Source organism: Trichoderma harzianum, assembly GCF_003025095.1.
Source record: "Trichoderma harzianum CBS 226.95 unplaced genomic scaffold M431scaffold_3, whole genome shotgun sequence".
NCBI classification, from domain to species: Eukaryota; Fungi; Ascomycota; class Sordariomycetes; order Hypocreales; family Hypocreaceae; genus Trichoderma; species Trichoderma harzianum.
In genome coordinates, this window is record NW_020209251.1 from 1,712,376 (window position 1) to 1,731,002 (window position 18,627).

The following is an 18,627-nucleotide window of genomic DNA, read 5'->3' on the forward strand; positions in this document are numbered from 1 at the left end:
GGCGATAGACAAGTCATTTTTACATTTAAGAAATGACGACTTAAACAATTCAAACGAATATCGTATTAAAGAGAATAACGCGCAATATGACTCTCATAATGAGATTGCGAGATGTTCCGAAGAGCTCGGTTACCGCTTTCGTACAGTTGATATGCTGTGTGGAGTGGACAAAGAGTCTGGGCCAATGGAGTGAGACAAGGATGGGCGACAAGACCCCGAAAATCATCTCATCTACCTCACGATTACAGCAGAGAAGATACCGCCTACACAAGATACAACACAGCCGAAGCGGGGGAGAATTGGCTGGATTCCACTATAGTGGCGTCTCATCACTAATACAATGCCATGAAATTGACGTGATGTTTGTGGAAACGGCCGTTGAACAAAGAAGAATGAAGAAAAAATTGAAAATTGACAGGTCAGCCTACCACGCACGGCTGACATCAGCCCCTCGGCCATAAGTAGAGGCAGACACAAGAAAAATTAGGAGGCAACGAGCAAACTAATGGTCCTTTTGATGGAAAAAGCTTGCTTGCTTCATGACGCTGGTGGCGCGCCCCGTGGACCGTCTAGAAAGTAGCCAAGGTCGAATGAAAGCCGCGAGCCTGGCTGGCGGAGCCGGGAGGTGGACAGAATGATGGCTTGATGAATATATATCACCACACCAACTCGTCAGCCTTAACGCGGAGGCAGCAGGATCAACAATTGTACATGTCAAGTTAGCAGACGACTACAACCTCGCCGCCGGTGATTGGGCGAACGAGGCAGCATGGATCGTGGGAAAGGCTGAAACGCCGACCCGTGGTCACGATGCCTTTGACGGCGTAGGCTAAGTGTGTTCTTGTGTCTTGTTTATGACACGGGCTGCTGCGTTGGCGGAAATCTTGGCCGCCAGTTAGCATCGGGCTGATGGCTTCCTTGGACCTGAACCGTGCCACCCATCATCCGCATAGCCATCACATCACCATACTCCAATCACGGCGGCCGTCACCTGCGTCATGGCAGCGACTGACAAACGGGCCCTGTCACGCAGCTAGACGCCTTCGCCTCTGTCTCTCTCCCTGCTTTTTGCCAAAACTTGTCCCTCTTGAGCTTGTCTTGGGGGGTTCCTTTGCGGCCGCTGCTTGGTGCCAAAATACCTCCGCACTGGGATTGGGGCTTGACCCGTTCTTCCGCTTGCAGGTTAGAGGCAAAGAAAGAGGAGAAGCGAGAGAGAGAGAGACAGAGAGAGGTTGGAGAGGACGGTTGCCAGCGCATTGTACATACAGAGGCTTGCCAGTACTGGAAGAGGTTGCAGTAGGTGGTTTGCCAAGTTGGTGCTTCGTCCACCCCATGGATCCATGGATGTCATTCCATTTACCTGGGTAGTACAGCCCAACCGCAGCGTCAGGCAAGCAGCCGCCGTAGTACAGCTCATGTAACGGCATCGCCAGAGCCTCGGGAAACCCCAGGTTTTTCCCAAGCAACCTTGCCGGGCTTCCAACGGCTCCCCGCTCCGCTCCCTGCACGAATGCTTCGAATGGGCTGTCGCGATTAAGGCGTTCCAGGGTCCTCCCTATTTTGTGTGTGGGGGGACCTTGCCTGTTCCCTGCTCGTGGCGTCTAACCCCCGTGGATCAATGATGGTTCGAATGTGTCTAGCAGTCAGTCAGTCAGAGTCGCTGCTCTGGACAATTGCGTTGCCATCCATCTGTTGTGTTTTGTGGCATGATTATGATTTCCCGGCGATGGATACTTTATTCCTGTTACTGAATGCCAAGGTCCTGTACCGCTTTAGCACTGAGTACCTGCACTAAACTGGCAGCGCCTTTTGAGTCTGGTCCAACAGGGCCGAGCACTGCGCTGTATCTGCTAATTACGCTATTGCAATTAATACCCCGACGTTCTCGATTCTAATCCATCGAATGCTTCCAATCGCTCGGAACGGGGGACCTTGCCGCAGCCCACGCCTTCGCACACCGTCGGTTGCTATTTTACCACCCAATCCCTACGGCTCTAGGTTCACTTAGGCACGTTTTCATATATATAGACGCAGCAGGTCCCTCGTTTTTTCTTTTGACCGACGTCCTGTCTCGTCTTCCTATCGTAACATTACCCACTCAGTAAGACTGGCCCAGCGTTATCAGTGCAAGCTCCATTGTCCCTCCGCCAAACGTAAACCTGCCTTATCACTTATCAGCGCCCTCTCCCCCGATTTACGGCGCTCCGACTGACTGACTCGCCTCGACTTATTTCCTTTATCGCGACAGACTTTATCTTCAGTTCTTTTTGTCTTTTTTTTTTAACCCTCGGCTACTTGATCCTCTCCTCTCCTCTCTGTCTTGTTCTCGGTACTGCCAAACATCTTGTGCTCTTGCGCAACCGCATTTCGTTCGCTCTCTGGGACTTGCACCAGCAGGGAACCCCCCCTGCTGTCTTGTCCCAGGATTACGTCGGCTGTGACTTGCTGCCATATCGGAACTAGAGAGCCGAACGTCGATAACGACAGTTATTGCGCCATCTCGACAATTGCGGCGCCCACGAGGCACACGACAGCTATATTTCTTCGTATAGCTTCTCTTGCGGTCCCATTCCTCTACTGTACATCGGTGACTGTCTACTTTTTCGTTGTTGGCGGAGGAGCTCAAAATCACAATGAACGCTCAAGTCTCATTCCTTGTAAGTCGACACTGGCATGTCATGCTGACCCCCTCTTGCACAACATCTCTTGACTGCATCTTGTTCTTTTTCTTTGCTTCCCACACCATTTGCGATTGTTTTTCTTTCCACATTGCAATTATAAGGCCCAATTGATGCTAACTATGCTTCGCTTTGTAGGAAGGCACTTACACCCTCATCCACATCCCCCTCGACCTCTACCCAACTCTCCTGCAACCTCTCCTGCGCATTCTCCTACCACAAACCCAGAGCCTCAACTTCACTCGCGATTCGAGAGAATACGAGCTCGAAGGCCTCACAACAGACTACCAACATGGCTTCCTCAATATTAGCATCACTCCAATCGAGTGCTCCGTCGTCTGTCACAGCTCATGGGCCAAGAACGTCTTTGAGCCTGCCCTCAATGCTCTGCCGAAACCCCTAAAAAACACCGTCAAACTCTACAAAGACACATACATGATCCTCGCCGTAACAAGTGCTGGCTTGGATCCCGGCGGCCGTGTCATGGAGCTCAGCTCACCGCTGGCCTTCGCAAACATTCCCATCTTCTTCATCACCACGTATTACTCCGACTTCATCCTTGTCCCCACCAAGGAGAAGCAAAAAGTCGTGCAGGCCCTGTTAGCCAAGGGATTCGAGCTCTCAGAGAACCAGTCCAACTTTGTCAACCCGTCCATGTACGCCCCCAACAGCTCAGACACCGACCTGTCTCAGAAACCACCCAGCACCCCACCCCCTTCCAACGATGACGAGCTTCAAGCACGGACCTTTAAGCTCCTCTTGAAGCACGACGTAAAAGCCCGCGTTGAGCCGGACCTGGAGCTCGTCCAGTGCTCCGGTCGCGAAATATCGCCCCTCACCAACGCTTACGGCCATCGGCCGTCCATGAGCCGAAAGAGCTCGACAGACTACCGTCGCTCTTGGATAAGCCATGTTGACACAAAACTCTATACGTGCATCGTATCTGCGCTTGTCTCGCAGCCTAGATTCTTGTCTCTCACCCTTGCCCAGGATGATCCCCCGTCTCTACTGCTTGACAAAGCCCTGCTGCCAAATTTTGATGACTCATTAGTGGGTGACACCGAGGGCGTCTTGATCCCCATCTTCCTCGATCTAGGCGGCCTGTCATCCGAGTCCACCGGTATTGTTTGCGGTGTTGCAGGGCGACTAGTCAAGGGCACAGACATGGCCGAGAGTTCAGAGCTGTCCTATCTCTCCACCTCTCGTGCCGGCACTGTCATCTTATCAAGAGTGCAATCGATACGAGCATTGGAGATTTTGAATCCATTGCTCACCAAGGGGTCATGAGGCCATACATTCTTGCATATGTATTCCTAAGTATTTGCTCTATTTGACCATCTCCTTGGTACCCATCCTGTCGTCCCCTTTTGAAGCGGGATGATAGGAAATCTAAAACGGTTGACACGATAAGTTTTCATTTGTTTCATTAGACGTATGTTAATATGAGGGCATGAGGGAGAACGAGAAAAAGAAGAGGTTCTGGCTAAAATCTCAAGAGTGTGAGTGGCTCAGGTTGTCGGTTGGTCGGCTGGTGTCTTTGGGCGTTGAATTTGTACAGAGCTGCGTGTGCCATTGTGAGATACCAACTTGATTTTTGCTCCTTTGCTCTATAGGGTTGATACGGGATATACATTCACTTCTCTCGCGAGCTGATGGAATTCATATACATAATTTCAATGTTGTAGCTATATTTTTGCCTCATTCAAGCCGTTTTCCAATCCTATTATTCACCCTCAGGTGTTTCAGCTTTTGCAGCCACTGCTTCCTTGAGCTCTACTATTATGCTACCTAATTACAATCCTTGCGGCTTCACTCTTCTAAAACGCCTCGACGTTCGTAAGAATATCTCAATTTGTCGGCCTTCCTATTAGATCCTATAATTTGTCCGCCGTTTTATGATTTCCATTAATTGTCGGTGTCGTCGTGGTATGATACAACATTTAAACACCAAGAACACGAAAAGGGTCGCAACAAAAGCGCCTGCGACGCCAGCCAGAGGAATCGCCCACTTGGGAAATTCGTGACCTGTCGTGTCCGGCGTGATGGTTACGTTTTCCGCTATCGGGAACTTCAGGGGAGAGAACCTGGGCCCGGGCGGAAGAGTCACGAAGTGATCCTTTGGTAGTGTTGTATTGAAACACGGGGTTTGATAGGGGACGTCGGCAGGATGAACGTAGGTGATGTCGGCACATGTGTATAATGTGATGTTATCGGAAGAAACCTCATGGGGGCTCCTGTATGAGAGCTGCAGCGTGGCTTTAGTGCCGGCTTTGACGGCCATTGGAGCGTCTGGGACGTTGATGCAGGTGACGCCGGCGTCGACCTCGTCCATCCATACGTATTTCATCATGGGTTGGAAGTCGGCCAACGTGTTGGGATCTGTTAATCACTTGACGTTAACGAAAGAAAGAGATACATGATATTTGGAAGCATTTACATACGTGAAGTGTATGAAACACCCAACTTAACGTTCCAAGCCTTGGCTTGCGTGAAAATAAGCACATGTCCTTGATCTATCATGGGTCAGGACACATCATGACTGTGAAATCTCTCTCATTATATCATGGAGTCAGTGGAACGTACGGAGGGTAAAGTTTGTTCTGCTACCCGGATCTTCGACAGATCCACAAGGAGCAATATTCTCATAGGCATCTTCCCATACTCTTGGTGGTGGCCATCCAAAGGATGCCGCGCCACTCAGTGCCATTTCTGCGGATGCCATACCAATAAAGGCCAATATGGCTATCGATAGCAAGATGAAACGAGACATGTTGATTATGATAACGTCTGTGTTATTGTCTTTGAGTTGTTTTTGGATACTTGGTAGATAGATAGAGAGATTAACCGGAGTTGGGTGTCATCAAGAAACGCCTCCTCGAGAGGAAGAGGGGATGTCCTCCTCCCTTATAGTCATCGGATTCAGGCAACTGCATTAATGCATCGTACCTATCTCTTTACAGCGATGACTTGATGTAGCCGTAGATAAGGCTCGGTACCTTATATTTCAACTCTATTTCTAAGCCCCAACTCTCGTCTCGACGGTCCGAATAGCGTCTAGGATAAGGTACACAAACTCTCTTTTCAGGGGCGCATCTTCCTAGGACAAGTAGAGGAGTACATCGTTGTATGTATCAACAGATGAGATCCCAAATATTTGACTCTAATCTCAAAGATACGTTCTCTCAATACTAAAGGGGAGGCAGACGTAGCAGAAGCCTCTCCTATCATCTAGACGGCTGACAGATATTCCCTGGCTCAAACACGCAGCTTTGGATGCGTTCCCAGGAAAATATACCAGAAGATGCTTTCAATGTGACTTAGTAGAGCTATTAAGTAGTACTTTAACTACTAGTACTTTATCAGATTTAAAGTGTAAAAGATGTATTTGTAGCATGTGAGCAATTCTTCTTATAGCCCCCCCTCCTTCTATACTACTCTAGGGCGAGTCCAAACCAGGGGTCATATCGACCAGCCACCAACGAGGCTGCGAAAGTATGTGCGCAAGAGTACGTCTTTTCGGCGTAATATTCTCCTTATCGCGAGTTACTTCGATAGACTTTTGGTATTTTGGGAGGCCTGAGCGACTCAAGTCGGCTTGCATAGCGCATCGTACCACTCCATTCTAAGTAGCTTTACTCCGTACAACTACCTATTTAGTAGCGATCATGCGATCATATTAGATCTGGCAGATGAATATTCTCAGTGATGTAGTTGTATACTCTTGTCAATAGTCCAAGGACGCAATCGTATGCCCCTCGCCAGTAGGGAAGGTAGCATTATTTCCATGTTCGATGATCCCCAGTAGGAAAACACCGTAGAGATTACTAATGCTCTTCCAGACTGCTCGACTTAACGAGAGTCTCATTCTCGCCGTTGTAGGAGCAAAGTGGTATGAATGCGAAAATGTAATATATAAATCTCATTAGCAAAGATCAAAAAGCTATCCAGTTATTGTCCATGTATCGTAAGTAGCCCCCAAACAAAGGAAAGGAAAGAAAAGATTTGCCAGCCCTAAAAAAAGTCACATCTATCTCAACGCCATATCACCAAAGGCTCGATCCAGCTGAGCGGCTTCATCACCAGAGATATCCCCACTACCGCCTTGGTCGCTTTGTCCCAGCGAAGTCGGCGGACTCGGCTCCAAATGAGGAGCTGATCCGCTTCTTTCGGGCTCCAGCAGCCGTGCATCACTATCCAGCCATCCTGGCGCCAGCCGTCTCTTCTCGGCAAGTTCTCTCTCTCTTATACGCTCCTCCAGCTCCCGTAGGTCCCGTTCCGCATCCTCCTGCATTTTCGAAATGTGTGCCTGCAGCGCCCGGCAAGACGCAATGATGTCGTCGGGATGGGCGGCATGGCCGGAATTTGAGACCACGTATTTTGGCTTTGGCTGTGAAGAAGGGTCATCTGACGCATTGGGGATGCCCAATGGTGAGGGGGGGATGTTGGAAGGCATCGTCTTGTAGTTGTACGAGAGTGTAGTGGCAGTTGGAAGAGAGACGAAGGGCGATACGGTTAGAGGGACCTGTTCAAGCAGGTGATGTGCCCCTATGGCTCTTTTATCAACGTCTGTATTGCGGTGAATTAGGCGGCACTGGACTGACTCACGGTTGCTGTGCATATTCCGTTGCGAGGAAGAAGGAAGCGGACGTAGCCAAGGCGAGATGCCGCCTCAAAAGCTGAGGGGTTGCGAAGGTTCCGACAATGCTAGTGGCAACAATGAGGCTGCGGAGGATCAAAGTTTTTCCTAGAAAGTCAAAGGGCAGGGCAAATAATTCAGAAGACTCGAGGCTCTGGTTGTTGATGATTGGTATGGCGGTTGGGTATCTCAGCTGGAACGAAGCATTGCAAGTCCCAAGTCTAAAGTCGGCGGTCTCGCCGCAGCGCTGAGCGGGCGTGTCATCACTGGCCCCACGCCGCTATACCAGGCTTCCTAGCCTAGAGGCGGTATCGATAAGGCAGCAAGATGCAAGCTACCCCACGATCTCGACTCTTTTTCCGCCTTGCACATCCCAAAAAGCTAACCACCACGAGTCAATCATGCTGCCGACAACAATTCGATCGCCGCCCGCAGAGGCAGATTACACGCCCCTGGCAGAGTATCAGTCACAGACGCCGGAATCCTTCACCGATGGAAAGCCAATTCTACACTACCATCTCGCCGGCGCAAAGGCGACAATCCCACAGTCACAATGCGGCAGCCTGGCCGTCTTTCCCCAGGATACTGCTGCGGCACCAAACGACTCAAATGATGGTGAAGCTGCTGAAGAGCTAGCAGAGCAAACTGTCGATGTTTTTGCGACTTCAGAGTGCGTGCTTCATCCTTGATTGTCCGAGTGTTCGTGGTTATTGACCTGCAGCCAGAAACTTCATCATCTTCAGCCACCAAGCCGAAGCCGGTGTCTCGATCCCTTACCCTTCCATCTCTATTCACGCTCTCAAAACGGTCAATAGCTCGCAAGCTGTCTGGATGCAGCTTGACCTCGCCGACGGCGGCAGCGACGACACCGACTTCCAAACTGTCGAGCTTACCATCATCCCACCAACCTCCTCCGAAGCCAATTCGGCGCAACAGCTGTACGACGCCATGGCCAACTGCTCCGATTTACATCCTGACCCCGAAAATGAGGAAGACGACGACAATGAGTATGACCGCATTGTCTTTGAGGGAAACGCTGGTCACGAAGCCATTGAAGGGTTCACTGGCGTTCTACGCGGAGTTACAGATGGTGGGCTGCCACCTCCTATGCCTGGTAGCGGCGGTTGGATCACAGCGGATAATGTCCACGAGTACTTTGACGCGGATGGCAATTGGATAGGTGGAGAGCAGGAAGATGAGGAAGAGCCTGAGGAGCTTGGAGAAGGAGCTGGTAGAACCCGCCCACGAGACGAGCTCGAGAAGGAAGATGATGTCAACGGACACGATTCGGCTGAGGATCCGGAGAGCAAGCGGCCAAGAGTGGACAATGGAGACAGCGCGTAAGCTGCGATTATTGCAAGTAGACTGGATACTGCGGAAAGATGGTATGGCGTTTAGGTTAGAAATAAGGGGTTTGTGTAGGTCCCCTATTCATTTTCTTTTTCTCAATATATGGAGGATGAAAAGCTAGTGAGTATCACACATCAAGTTGTCGATTTGTGAACAAAAGAAAACTAAAGATTAGATTTAAAGGTGCCATAGGCCGCTACCAACTAATATACATATATCTACTCAAAAACTCCTTGTCCCTTATTATTCAACATAGAAACCAAAAAGATTTGTTGCACACAATTACATTAGTATCCCTCACCATCGTGTCTTCCGAACAGAGGTAAAGAAAAGCCAAATATTACATCTTCAACATCACTCGTTCACGCCCTCAAGCGTTTCTTCTTCGCGTCTCTTTCGGGCGAGCTGAGCAAAAACCCATCATTGTCATAGAGCCCCAAGCTCTCTATACTCGTTCGACGCAGATCCAGTTGCGGCTCCGCCTCAATAAGCTCCTCCACGGGGCTGATTTTCTGCTTCAGCATCTTCGGCGAGATGCCTTCAATGATCTCGACACTAGGCTTATTATAACTGAGGTTGAGGCTCTGCGTCTGCCGCTGCATCTGCATCTGCGGCTCGGAATCAAGCGCTTCGTCCAAGATACAGGACAACCGCAGTCCCAGCCCTTGGAAATCTTTGCCGTAATGGCAAGTTTCTGAGCGGCGGTGCCGTGCTCCCCGTGTGCTATATCGGGAGGTGACCATGGACTTTGTGTTTCCGACGTTGAGATAGTGTTTGCTGCCGATGTTTGCGGTGCTGAAGCGGATGGACCGTGATTTCGCCAACGCGCCGCTGCCGCTGCTGCTGAGCGATGCTGGTAGAGTAGGTGAATCTCCCTCTCCACCAATTGCTGAAGCCAAGGACGCCACACTGTACGTACTCAATACGCTATTCATGCGACGCAGTTCAGCGATGGTGCTGCTGAGTCGAGGGCCGTGGATAGATCGATGAGAAGGCGAAGCCGTTAGCGTACCAGCTTGGTGATCAGCAATGAAAGACTCCAAAGTGTAAGTAGAGCTTGCGGTCGACGCTTGTCTCATCAAACCTCCTCGTGGCGCTGGCGAAAGAATTGTGACGATGCTGCCATCTGGACCTGTGATGCTAGGCGGAGGCAGCGGCAAGGATCGCTGAGACGGTGCCGTGGCCATCAAGAGGGACATAATCTCTCGCTCGTCGTAGGGTGATGACGACGATGACATTTCGGAGAACTTTGATCTTCCCGTTGGTGTCGTGGGGCTAGATGACGCCGAGTCGCTGCTGTCAATCCAGTCGACTCTGGCCGTCTCGTTCGCAGGAACCTCGGTCACATCAGAATCAACAGACATCGAGACGAAGCTAATTTCTGAGGGAGCCTGAGGAAGATACGGAATCTGTGAAAAATCAGATCCGTTGGCACCGGCATTTGTTTCGTATTCTGTCGATTGTGGTTCGAGCAGCAGGGGAGACATCAAGCCCCCGTAACCTATATCGGGCGGTGACATCGCTGAGAGAGGCCTCAATGGCGGCGGGCACGAAGGCTCGCCCGCTATGAATCTTGTCAATAACGGTGAGCTGAGCGTCTTTACTCGTCTCTGTAACTCGACATTTGCAGGGCGCTGCCGTGCTTGCCAGCTTGGCCACCTCCTTGGCCCCCCCTTTTCCACAAAGGGGTCATCCACCTGTCTTTGCCTGGGTCTCTCTTCTTCTGGCTCGTTTGTGCTGTAAAGAGTGGAAAGCGAACTCGATTTGTCGCTGTCAAAGGACATACGATGCTCGGGGTTTCTTTGCGGGGGGCGTTGCTGTGGTGGTGGCATCGAGTGATGTTGTACTTGCGGGGGAGGCAATTGCGGATATTGCAGATGGGGGAATTGCATTTGAGCGGTCTGCATCTGAGGAATCATCATCATCGCTATATGGGTGTTCTGTCTCTGTTGACTGTTTCGTGGAGGGCTGTGTCTTTGCAGACTTTGTGACTGATCAGTTGTGTTTCGAGTTCTGTCAGAGCTTCCAGTTGTCTCTATCCGCCGGTCCTGCTGCTGCTGCTCTCTTCGAGCGCCTCTGACCTTGCTGGGGCTTGAACAAGCCCCTGGAAGTTTGAGTTCTTGTGTCGCTGCCGCAATCAGACTATTCGCAGCACTGCCAACACTGCTGGTAGAGTTATTGCCGCTTATTTTCTGAGATGAGCCTTTCTTAGGCGGACTTCCCGACACGCGAAGGCTGCCGCTCGATCTTCCAGATGCTGTGGTGCGTTGGCTGTTATGGCTGTGAATCGTCTTTGTAGGTGATCCATTTACACCAGATGATCTGGATCCCTTAATGGGAGACTGTGATTTCTTCTCAGAGAGCCTTCGCTCAGTCGATCGCAAGATACCCTTGAGATCTGAGTCCGTTACTGAAGGCCTTACGTGTGCTGGCTGAGGAACAGATATTCTCGGTGGCCCAGACGACCCAACTCCTGTTGGTACGCCATTAGAATGCATTGACGAGTTTGACATTGGAACCATTCTCGGCTCGGTCTGGCTGCGTGGCAACCATCTCGGCTGAGGATGATGCAGAGGCACTTCAGCTTGCATTTCCACTTCCTCCGGAACCGCAGCAACGTTGGGAAGTGTTGGCGCCATGGTAAATCGGCCATCTCCCCCAAACCACGACTCTCGCGCGTTCCTCTTGTTCCTCGCCATCCTGGGTCCGTGCATATCGTCCTCGTCCACCCAACTCCTCGATCTCTTCCTCCCCCTCGAAACGGTCCTTCGCCTCTCAGGCATCGGAAAGCTCTCATGTGTCGGTAATGGCGGCGGTTCATCATTTGGTCCAACGAATGAAAACCGGCTGGAAATTCGACTGGATAGCTTGCAGAAAGATTCAGAACCCAGAAGTCGTCGCTTGGTCAATCGCGAAGACGACGGTGGTAGCCCATAGTTTTGAGCCGCGAATGAATAAACCATCTGCGGTCCAGGACCACGACTCTTCTTCACCCACCAGACAAGAAGCAAGCCAACCGTTGTGAAAAACAGGATGCCACCGCAAAGAGCAATAGCAAGCAGCCATCCCAATCCTATGGGATGGTCAACATGTTCGGGATCCCGCCGGACCAGGCGCGTCGCGTAGCTCATGTTTGTTGCTGCTCAGTTAGTGTCATTCGACGACTTCCACCTCAGTTCATCACACGGCAGTGTCGTAGGCGAACTGGGATACTGACCAGAAGCGCACGCGTGTAAGAGCCAAGAAGCAGAAGGATTCAAAAGGACAGGAGCAATTGCGTTTCGGGCCCTTGGCCTTTTGTCGTTGTTTCTGGGAGAATAACATCGTTTGCAATGAAGAGGGCCATTGCTTGAAGTTTGATTGTTGCTGCATCTCAGGAATGCGTTGCCTGGCCCGATCCATTCCACTCAGACCACCATACGCCTGACCCTCTACTGTAAAAACTGGGAATTTGAGACTTGACAACAAGTCAAGCATGCAGTGTTCCGTGTATAAATAAACACCTAGTGATGCCAAAAATATGATAAATAAAACGGCTCTGCCACTATTCATAGTTGGGCCCATTGTGATACTCTCCTTACCTTATCTTACAAGGGAGGGTTGTCTCTTTATTCTCTATTATACCGTGCCAGTCGCGCGCAATGTAGGAGCACCAAGGCATAAGAAAAAGAAAACATATCAAAGCCTCACATAAATTGAATAAATAAAATTAAATCTCACTTAATTGATTGTCACGTAATGCATCTGCCTGCGCAGCTCTCGTTAAATCTTTTGATGCCAAAGACTGGATAAACATCTTTTTTTACCCTATGAACAAAGCCAGCAGCCAAATGTTGATTCAATCATGCCACACTAAGCCCCTAACTATCTGGATCCTGTCCAGATTCACAAGAAAATCTTTCAAAAATGACGAAAAAGGAGGACATCAGCCTAGTCTATCTTTCTCACAGATTTAGAGCTGTCCCTGGCCGTAGACGTGGTTGTGGCCGTGGCCGTGACCGTGAGCGCTACGTCGGTGCTTGGCAGGACGAGCACCAGTCGCGGTAACAGTCACAGTGGTCGAGGGCTGGGGCTCCTCAGTAACGGTAACGTAGGCCTGCTTCCAAAGGATTTCGCTGACAACATGGCCAACAGTGATGTACTGAGTGCTGATGACAGCACCCTCGGCAGCTGGAGCACCTGTGGCTGATGGGTTGCCAGACTCAACAGCAGCAATCTGGAAGCCATATGAACTATCCGTGGCCGCCTCCTTGAAGACCTGGCCGGGGAGAGGAGAGCCCTTCACAGGCGCGGTCACACCAGGCTGGTAGGGCAAGGTAGGAGCAGCACCGCCCTTGGTAGGAGTAGCACTGGGCTTGCTGTGACCGCCGTGGCTGCTAGAGGCAGGGCCAGTTCCACCAACTACATCACCTCCGGGGAGCTGGTTGAAAGGACCGTTGCCAGCTTCTCTACGCAGGTTCGCGGGCATGTCCTCCAGGGTGCACTGTTCAGCTACACTCTGGTCAACGATGTTGAAAAGGGGGCAATCCTGAATAAGACCAGAGGGGTTTGTGCACGTGTTAACGGCCTGCTGCAAGAAGTCTTCCTCCCAGCCCATGATGAAGTCACCGTGGAGTCCATAACCTAGCAGCATGTCAGATATTGCCATTTCTTAAATGGTTTGCGTGTTAAACTTACCAGTCACATCTCCGTTGGACATGACGAATTGGCCATCACGACCAGCATAGGCATTGGTGTTCCAGATAATCTCAAACAGCATGCTAGGAAGACGCTCAGGGTAGCCTTCGGGGCAGTTACCGGTCATGACAAGGTCAGGGAAAGCAACGTGGTCCTTGTGGTTGGCGCTATCAGTTGCGTCACCTCCCTTCCAGCAAGATGGGAACATGATCTCAAAACGGATACCATCTGCGCAGTTGGCATCGAGGTACGCCTTATCGGGCATGAAGTGGCGATACAGGGTGCCCTCAGGAGCCTTGGCATAGTTGAGGCAGTTGAAGCCAATGGCACGCTGAGCCAAGATCTCCTGGGTAGTTTGACCCAGAGAAGCCCAGAGAGATTTTGCGGGATCTGGCTGAGTTGGGTCACCAGCAGTGTAGGTGCGGCGGCTAGTGTCGCCAGCGACCATGCGGAAATTGGTAGGGAAAGCCTTGATGTTGTCTCCATAGAGAAGATAGTATCTAGTACCTCTTATTAGCTGGGCTGTCTGGAAGATGGAAGTTTTTGAATACGCAATGAGGCCACTTACGCAAGCATACCACCAACTTGGGGGACCAGCTCGAATTGCTTGGTCTTGGCATCTTGGAAGTACAAGGCTGGGTGCCAGTAGGCAGATTTATCTTGTGTCACACGGCATGATGTACAGTTGCCGTTGAGGAGTTCGGGGGTACCAGAGGTTTCGGAAAAGCCTTGAAGAGCATGTCAGTGGCAACATCTTATAGATGAATCTAAATCGGGGCCAGGAGTTGGAGACTGTGTAAGACGAGGACAATTTATCGAAGGAGATAGTGACATATCTCACAGCAATCGGTCACCTTGGAGGCATAACGAATCCAATAGCCCTGAAAGAAACCGGTACTCACCTGACGATCCGTGAATAGCGTGCATGTGAGGCGAATCCACACCCGGGTAAACGACCGGGTCCATTCGTGCGAGACCAACACGTCCCTGGCACTCCATACGCCAGAAGGCGTCGGCAACGGCGACCAGCCCCGCGGTGACGGCGACTACAGACTTGAGCATTGTGATAGATGATTATCCAACCTCAAGGTGTTGCTCCAGGCAAGACTGATATCAAGAGTTGGTAAGGAGTGGACGACGCAACGAGGCTATCTAAACAGAGTGTTAGCGGTTTTGCGGGCCGCAGTCAATTGTAATGAAAGACAAGAATAGAAAGGAGTGAATTGACGAGAATGAGAGGAGTGAAGAGTGAGAGATGAGAGAGCGGAATCAGATATGATAGAGAGGAGAGGCATGGCAGAATGCGGTGAGAGCCTGCAATAAGAAAAAGGAAGGCGGTCCAAAAGGCTGCGGCTCAGGAGGAAGGCGCAACAGCATCACCAATCGAATAAACTTGGCAGGAAGCAGATCAGATGTATCCTCAACCGCAAGGCCCGTCACTAACGGAGATTTTTCCTCGTACATCTGCAACTTCACAGAATGACGCAAAAGGCACTTGGTGTAATCGGCCAATTTCCCTCGTCAAGTAGCAGCTGCGCCGAAGAGCCAATCGCTTCATTGTGATCCGTTGCGTTTGCGGGTTCCCTGCAGGTCGAGGTAGGCCAGATCTGTATGCGCCGCTGGGTATGTCTTCTCGGAAGGGCTGTACATGATGCCAAATGAAACTGTCAAACTGCAAAGTAGGCTTACCAAAGTATCGTCGTTGTCGTCAAACCTCCCCAAAAGAGAAAACGGGTCGAGGGCGATGCACAAACTTGTGAAAGACTTTATCTCTCCTGCTACTTTCCCAACCTCGCGAAACTGCTCCTAAACTAAGGATTCCAGAGAAGAGTCTTTCGGTCGTTTGATTCAGCACGTGTCCAACCACCAAAAAGAATTCCTCGCAGCACGTCAGTCGCGGTGTACCAAGTACCAAAGTTTCCGCTTTGCGACACAGTCGAAACGGTCCGATGGGAATCGATACAGTCGGTGGCCAAGTTGTCCGAGTTGAAATCACAGCTTATCGATGCGCAAAAGGTTGTCAATTCAAAGAATGCAGAGAAAAATCGGATAAGAGCGATATCCAAAGAAAGTCAGAATAATCGAGTCCCAGAGTATGGAAGGAATGTGTATAGACAATTGAAAGAAGGAATGTACGTTGGTCGGCCGAAAGGAATGGTAAAGAACGTGGGAATGCAGAGCAAAACACACGACAAAGCGTAAAGAGAAAGGAGCAGCGCGAAATGAGGGATGAGAGTGGTAGTAGTAGTATACGGGTTATTAAGGGCGATCTTGCTATCGACAAGGGATGGGGGACTCCAGGTCCTCGCGCCAATACCGATGTTCGGGGAGTTTGGTAGGGAAAGAGAGTCAAGGACAGGCCCTAGGGATCGATGAAGAGAATGGGAGAGATGGTGGATGAGACCAACAGCAACCGGCACGGTGCACCGACTGCCTCTGCCGCTACACTACGACTACGACTACCATCGCGGCCAAGGTTTTGAGAAGTACAATAGCCGGCTATCAGGCATCTCTCGTTGGCCATGCACCGGGGGGAGCACTAAAAGCAGATTACGGAGGATCAAGGGTCGACAGTGTACCCCAACAATGGACCAGTCAGGCCTCGTTCTGGGTAGCCCGACTTTCCAAACGCGGCAAATTCGAATGGCCACGGTCACTAGCAGGGGTTTCGATGAGGAGCATCTTTGCGATGAGAGGGGCGTTGAAACTTCGCTTGCCGCGAGGTATTTGCCTAGGTTTGCTTGGGATGAGATGATGTAATGACTCTCTCTGCGACTGATTGGCCAAAGAGTCTAAGAAATTTAGAGACATGGAGTTGAACAGGGATACTCATGGTGCCCCTGGGGAGGTTTTTTTTGTCCGACCCGCGTGATGATACCACTTCAGGGACCATTACTCCGTCGACTGGGATATCATGAACAAAGCTTTCAGCCGACATCAATGCAATGCTTAGCCCCCTACTGCTCGCTAGGGAGGCTGTAGATGGAGAAGAAGATGGACTCAAGTTCTGCCTCCTGAATCCAACTTATGCACATGACCGTTGAGGTGAGTTTGGACCCTGCATCAGGAACAAGGCTTGCGGCTGAGAAACAGACGACACTAGATTTCAGCCAGCCGAACGCCAGCCGCTGCTCCTCATCTATAGCGCCCCTGTGGTGCGGCCGCCTGCGCCTGTAGTTAATTGCACATCTTATTCCAACCACGAAACAGCTTGGAACTTTGCACAGCTTCTGGCGCCTATGACGATGCCGGTGGAGCCTCAGGCCATGCGATGCGTAAATAGGCTGGGGGGGCCAAGCATGTCGCTTCCCGTTCATCTCAATTTTGCATCGCAGAACCAGGAGAGCACAGCAGTCGGTCAAGCCGTAGATTCGTGGGACCGCAGAGGGCCAGGCAAGCCCTGTACTCGACGGCAAACGAAATGCTGTGGTTCATGAGTTGTTCGCACGACATGGGCCATCGAAAGAGCGAGCACCGTGCAGCAGGATAGCCTTTCTTTATTCGAGGCCGTCGTAGCGCTTGTTTGCTACTTTTTCTTGCCACGGGATGACGGCGCACTCGCATAAGGCCATGGATTTTCAGGGGCGCCAAGATGGAGGGGCCACCACAAATATGCATTGCATTGCATTAGGGAGACCCTGCGGTCATTTGAAACGGTTTCATCAGCAACGCCGACCAATCAGATATCAGAATCTGCCCCAAAGCAGCAGCCCCTGCTTCTTGTGCCTGGCGGGAAGACGAAGCCAACGCAGAAATGAAGAGAGAAGCGATGTTGGCTCCCAAATCTGTGCAAGTCTGTTTGCTGCTCCATAATGGCAAATAAGATACAAGGTTCGCTCTGAGGCGTAATCCTCTATGCTCGTCTGCGGGAAATCATCTAGGCTCGGTGCAGCTGCCTCCTGGCTTGTCTGTTTGAGCCTCCCTCTCCTCAAGGATTCAGAATGAGGGGCTATGACTTTGTTTGTTCTAGAAGGCCCTGCCTCTACAACGACCCCGTGGAGTTCGGAATATCGCACATGCCTTTTCTACTCTCTTGTGATACAGTAAGCGAGGCAAGTCCGAATGCACCTTGATCGTCTTGCCGTATTGCCAGAATCATCTCATCTCGCTGGGCTTCCGGTACGAGCATCCATGTGATGTGAAGCTATCGCCGAGACTTGGCATCATTCAGCGGCCTGTAAAAGTTCTGCCCTTGGATTTGGCGAGATACAATGCACGAGTTCTTTCGGGAAGAGCGAGGCTGTTAACGAGTATGAGCATGCTCTCTCAGGAGAGCCGGAATATGAACCGGCGACCTTTACGATGTTGATCTAAGGGGTCTGTAGTCCGCCAAGATCACTAGCATCCAGCTGAATCGTTTAGTTTTGACAGCTTCTGATCCGATGACGAAATCGACAAGAGCCCAATGTTTTGGTTTGCCAGGAATCCATATCCGTATTCCGATCAATGTGATTTACTAGCCTAACGAAGAAAACGATCGACAAGTGATTCACAATCCCAGACACGTTATTCGCCAGGGGCATTTATGGTGTTCAGTTCGGAATACTGCTCCTTATGGATCACTACAACTTGTGCGTGCGAGTAATGGCGTTCTACATACTGTATGTAGATATGCTCACATGTAAGTCATGAAGCTTGATATCTAATGGTCAACAGAAAGTAATTCTTTGAAATATGCACACGGAACTTCTGGGTACTCGCGCAGTCGCATGAAAAGGGGAGTTTGGGCAAACAGCCGTGTCGAAAGTCGGGTGACCTTCACAAAATATTGAGGCTATATAATGTAGATTAAGGAGATGAGGTAGCATCAAACAACGTATCCGACGTGGTGTAGTGGCTAGCATACCGCGCTTTCATTAGAAAGTCCCGCGGCGATCCGGGTTCGACTCCCGGCGCCGGAATTCAATTTTTGATCTTTTGCCTTTCTTTCACTCGCCTACCCTACATCTCTCTATTTTGGTCGATTTTTTTGATAGTGTGCGCAAGTCAAGATAGCAAATATTTGATTGATCGATGTTTAATTGTTTATATCCTTTTTGTTTCTTTTCAGCTATATCGCAACATATCATATGCGATATGACCTATTGGCGAGGATAGTAACAAGAGTAGCTGCTATAAAACAACAGTGTGGGACCACTACAAAGTACAGACAGCACATCGAGTGCAGGTGACCAATCAACTTTCTGTCTCAGTATTGAGAAGCATTGGGAAAGTTATTTGGCACATTAATCAGAGTCATAATATGGGATTCTCAAACGCAACTGCATACTCACTTGATGCGAAACA

At 50.5% G+C, this 18,627-nt stretch overlaps 10 protein-coding genes and 1 non-coding gene across 11 annotated transcripts; 5 read left to right on the top strand and 6 right to left on the bottom strand.

Annotated features, from left to right (window-relative positions):
- Positions 1 to 57: 57 nt before the first annotated feature.
- On the top strand, positions 58 to 833 carry M431DRAFT_548339 (hypothetical protein; the record flags this gene model as incomplete). Its single annotated transcript, XM_024921262.1, has 2 exons — positions 58 to 418; positions 677 to 833. Exons 1-2 carry the CDS (start codon positions 87 to 89, stop codon positions 831 to 833), a joined length of 489 nt encoding a protein of 162 aa, XP_024777532.1. The 5' UTR covers positions 58 to 86.
- On the top strand, positions 681 to 1,493 carry M431DRAFT_351547 (hypothetical protein). The gene has a single exon (XM_024914481.1). The coding sequence runs from the start codon at positions 910 to 912 to the stop codon at positions 1,366 to 1,368; it is 459 nt and encodes a 152-aa protein (XP_024777533.1). The 5' UTR covers positions 681 to 909; the 3' UTR covers positions 1,369 to 1,493.
- A 1,140-nt stretch (positions 1,494 to 2,633) lies between these two features.
- Positions 2,634 to 3,965, top strand: M431DRAFT_479411 (hypothetical protein; the record flags this gene model as incomplete). The annotated part of the gene is made up of 2 exons (XM_024915764.1): positions 2,634 to 2,657; positions 2,817 to 3,965. 2 exons carry the CDS (start codon positions 2,634 to 2,636, stop codon positions 3,963 to 3,965), a joined length of 1,173 nt encoding a protein of 390 aa, XP_024777534.1.
- Positions 3,966 to 4,545: 580 nt separating this feature from the next.
- On the bottom strand, positions 4,546 to 5,385 carry M431DRAFT_517481 (hypothetical protein; the record flags this gene model as incomplete). The annotated part of the gene is made up of 3 exons (XM_024920330.1): positions 4,546 to 5,057; positions 5,120 to 5,191; positions 5,262 to 5,385. 3 exons carry the CDS (start codon positions 5,383 to 5,385, stop codon positions 4,546 to 4,548), a joined length of 708 nt encoding a protein of 235 aa, XP_024777535.1.
- A 1,320-nt stretch (positions 5,386 to 6,705) lies between these two features.
- M431DRAFT_492098 (hypothetical protein) lies at positions 6,706 to 7,296 on the bottom strand (the record flags this gene model as incomplete). The annotated part of the gene is made up of 2 exons (XM_024916974.1): positions 6,706 to 7,223; positions 7,284 to 7,296. 2 exons carry the CDS (start codon positions 7,294 to 7,296, stop codon positions 6,706 to 6,708), a joined length of 531 nt encoding a protein of 176 aa, XP_024777536.1.
- Positions 7,297 to 7,715: 419 nt separating this feature from the next.
- On the top strand, positions 7,716 to 8,658 carry M431DRAFT_78105 (hypothetical protein; the record flags this gene model as incomplete). Its single annotated transcript, XM_024922652.1, has 2 exons — positions 7,716 to 7,984; positions 8,040 to 8,658. 2 exons carry the CDS (start codon positions 7,716 to 7,718, stop codon positions 8,656 to 8,658), a joined length of 888 nt encoding a protein of 295 aa, XP_024777537.1.
- A 184-nt stretch (positions 8,659 to 8,842) lies between these two features.
- M431DRAFT_351704 (hypothetical protein) lies at positions 8,843 to 11,964 on the bottom strand. Its single transcript, XM_024914484.1, has 2 exons — positions 9,584 to 11,964; positions 8,843 to 9,517 (listed from the first exon to the last, which is right to left on the bottom strand). The coding sequence occupies exons 1-2, from the start codon at positions 11,793 to 11,795 to the stop codon at positions 9,027 to 9,029; spliced, it is 2,703 nt and encodes a 900-aa protein (XP_024777538.1). The 5' UTR covers positions 11,796 to 11,964; the 3' UTR covers positions 8,843 to 9,026.
- M431DRAFT_351674 (hypothetical protein) lies at positions 11,676 to 12,422 on the bottom strand. Its single transcript, XM_024914482.1, has one exon. The coding sequence runs from the start codon at positions 12,226 to 12,228 to the stop codon at positions 11,845 to 11,847; it is 384 nt and encodes a 127-aa protein (XP_024777539.1). The 5' UTR covers positions 12,229 to 12,422; the 3' UTR covers positions 11,676 to 11,844.
- A 194-nt stretch (positions 12,423 to 12,616) lies between these two features.
- On the bottom strand, positions 12,617 to 14,403 carry M431DRAFT_492101 (hypothetical protein; the record flags this gene model as incomplete). The annotated part of the gene is made up of 4 exons (XM_024916976.1): positions 12,617 to 13,287; positions 13,342 to 13,841; positions 13,910 to 14,069; positions 14,244 to 14,403. 4 exons carry the CDS (start codon positions 14,401 to 14,403, stop codon positions 12,617 to 12,619), a joined length of 1,491 nt encoding a protein of 496 aa, XP_024777540.1.
- A 1,797-nt stretch (positions 14,404 to 16,200) lies between these two features.
- On the bottom strand, positions 16,201 to 16,773 carry M431DRAFT_351679 (hypothetical protein). The gene has a single exon (XM_024914483.1). The coding sequence runs from the start codon at positions 16,656 to 16,658 to the stop codon at positions 16,299 to 16,301; it is 360 nt and encodes a 119-aa protein (XP_024777541.1). The 5' UTR covers positions 16,659 to 16,773; the 3' UTR covers positions 16,201 to 16,298.
- A 1,387-nt stretch (positions 16,774 to 18,160) lies between these two features.
- On the top strand, positions 18,161 to 18,242 carry M431DRAFT_t50. Its single transcript has one exon. It is a non-coding gene; the product is annotated as a tRNA-Glu (tRNA).
- Positions 18,243 to 18,627: the final 385 nt, after the last annotated feature.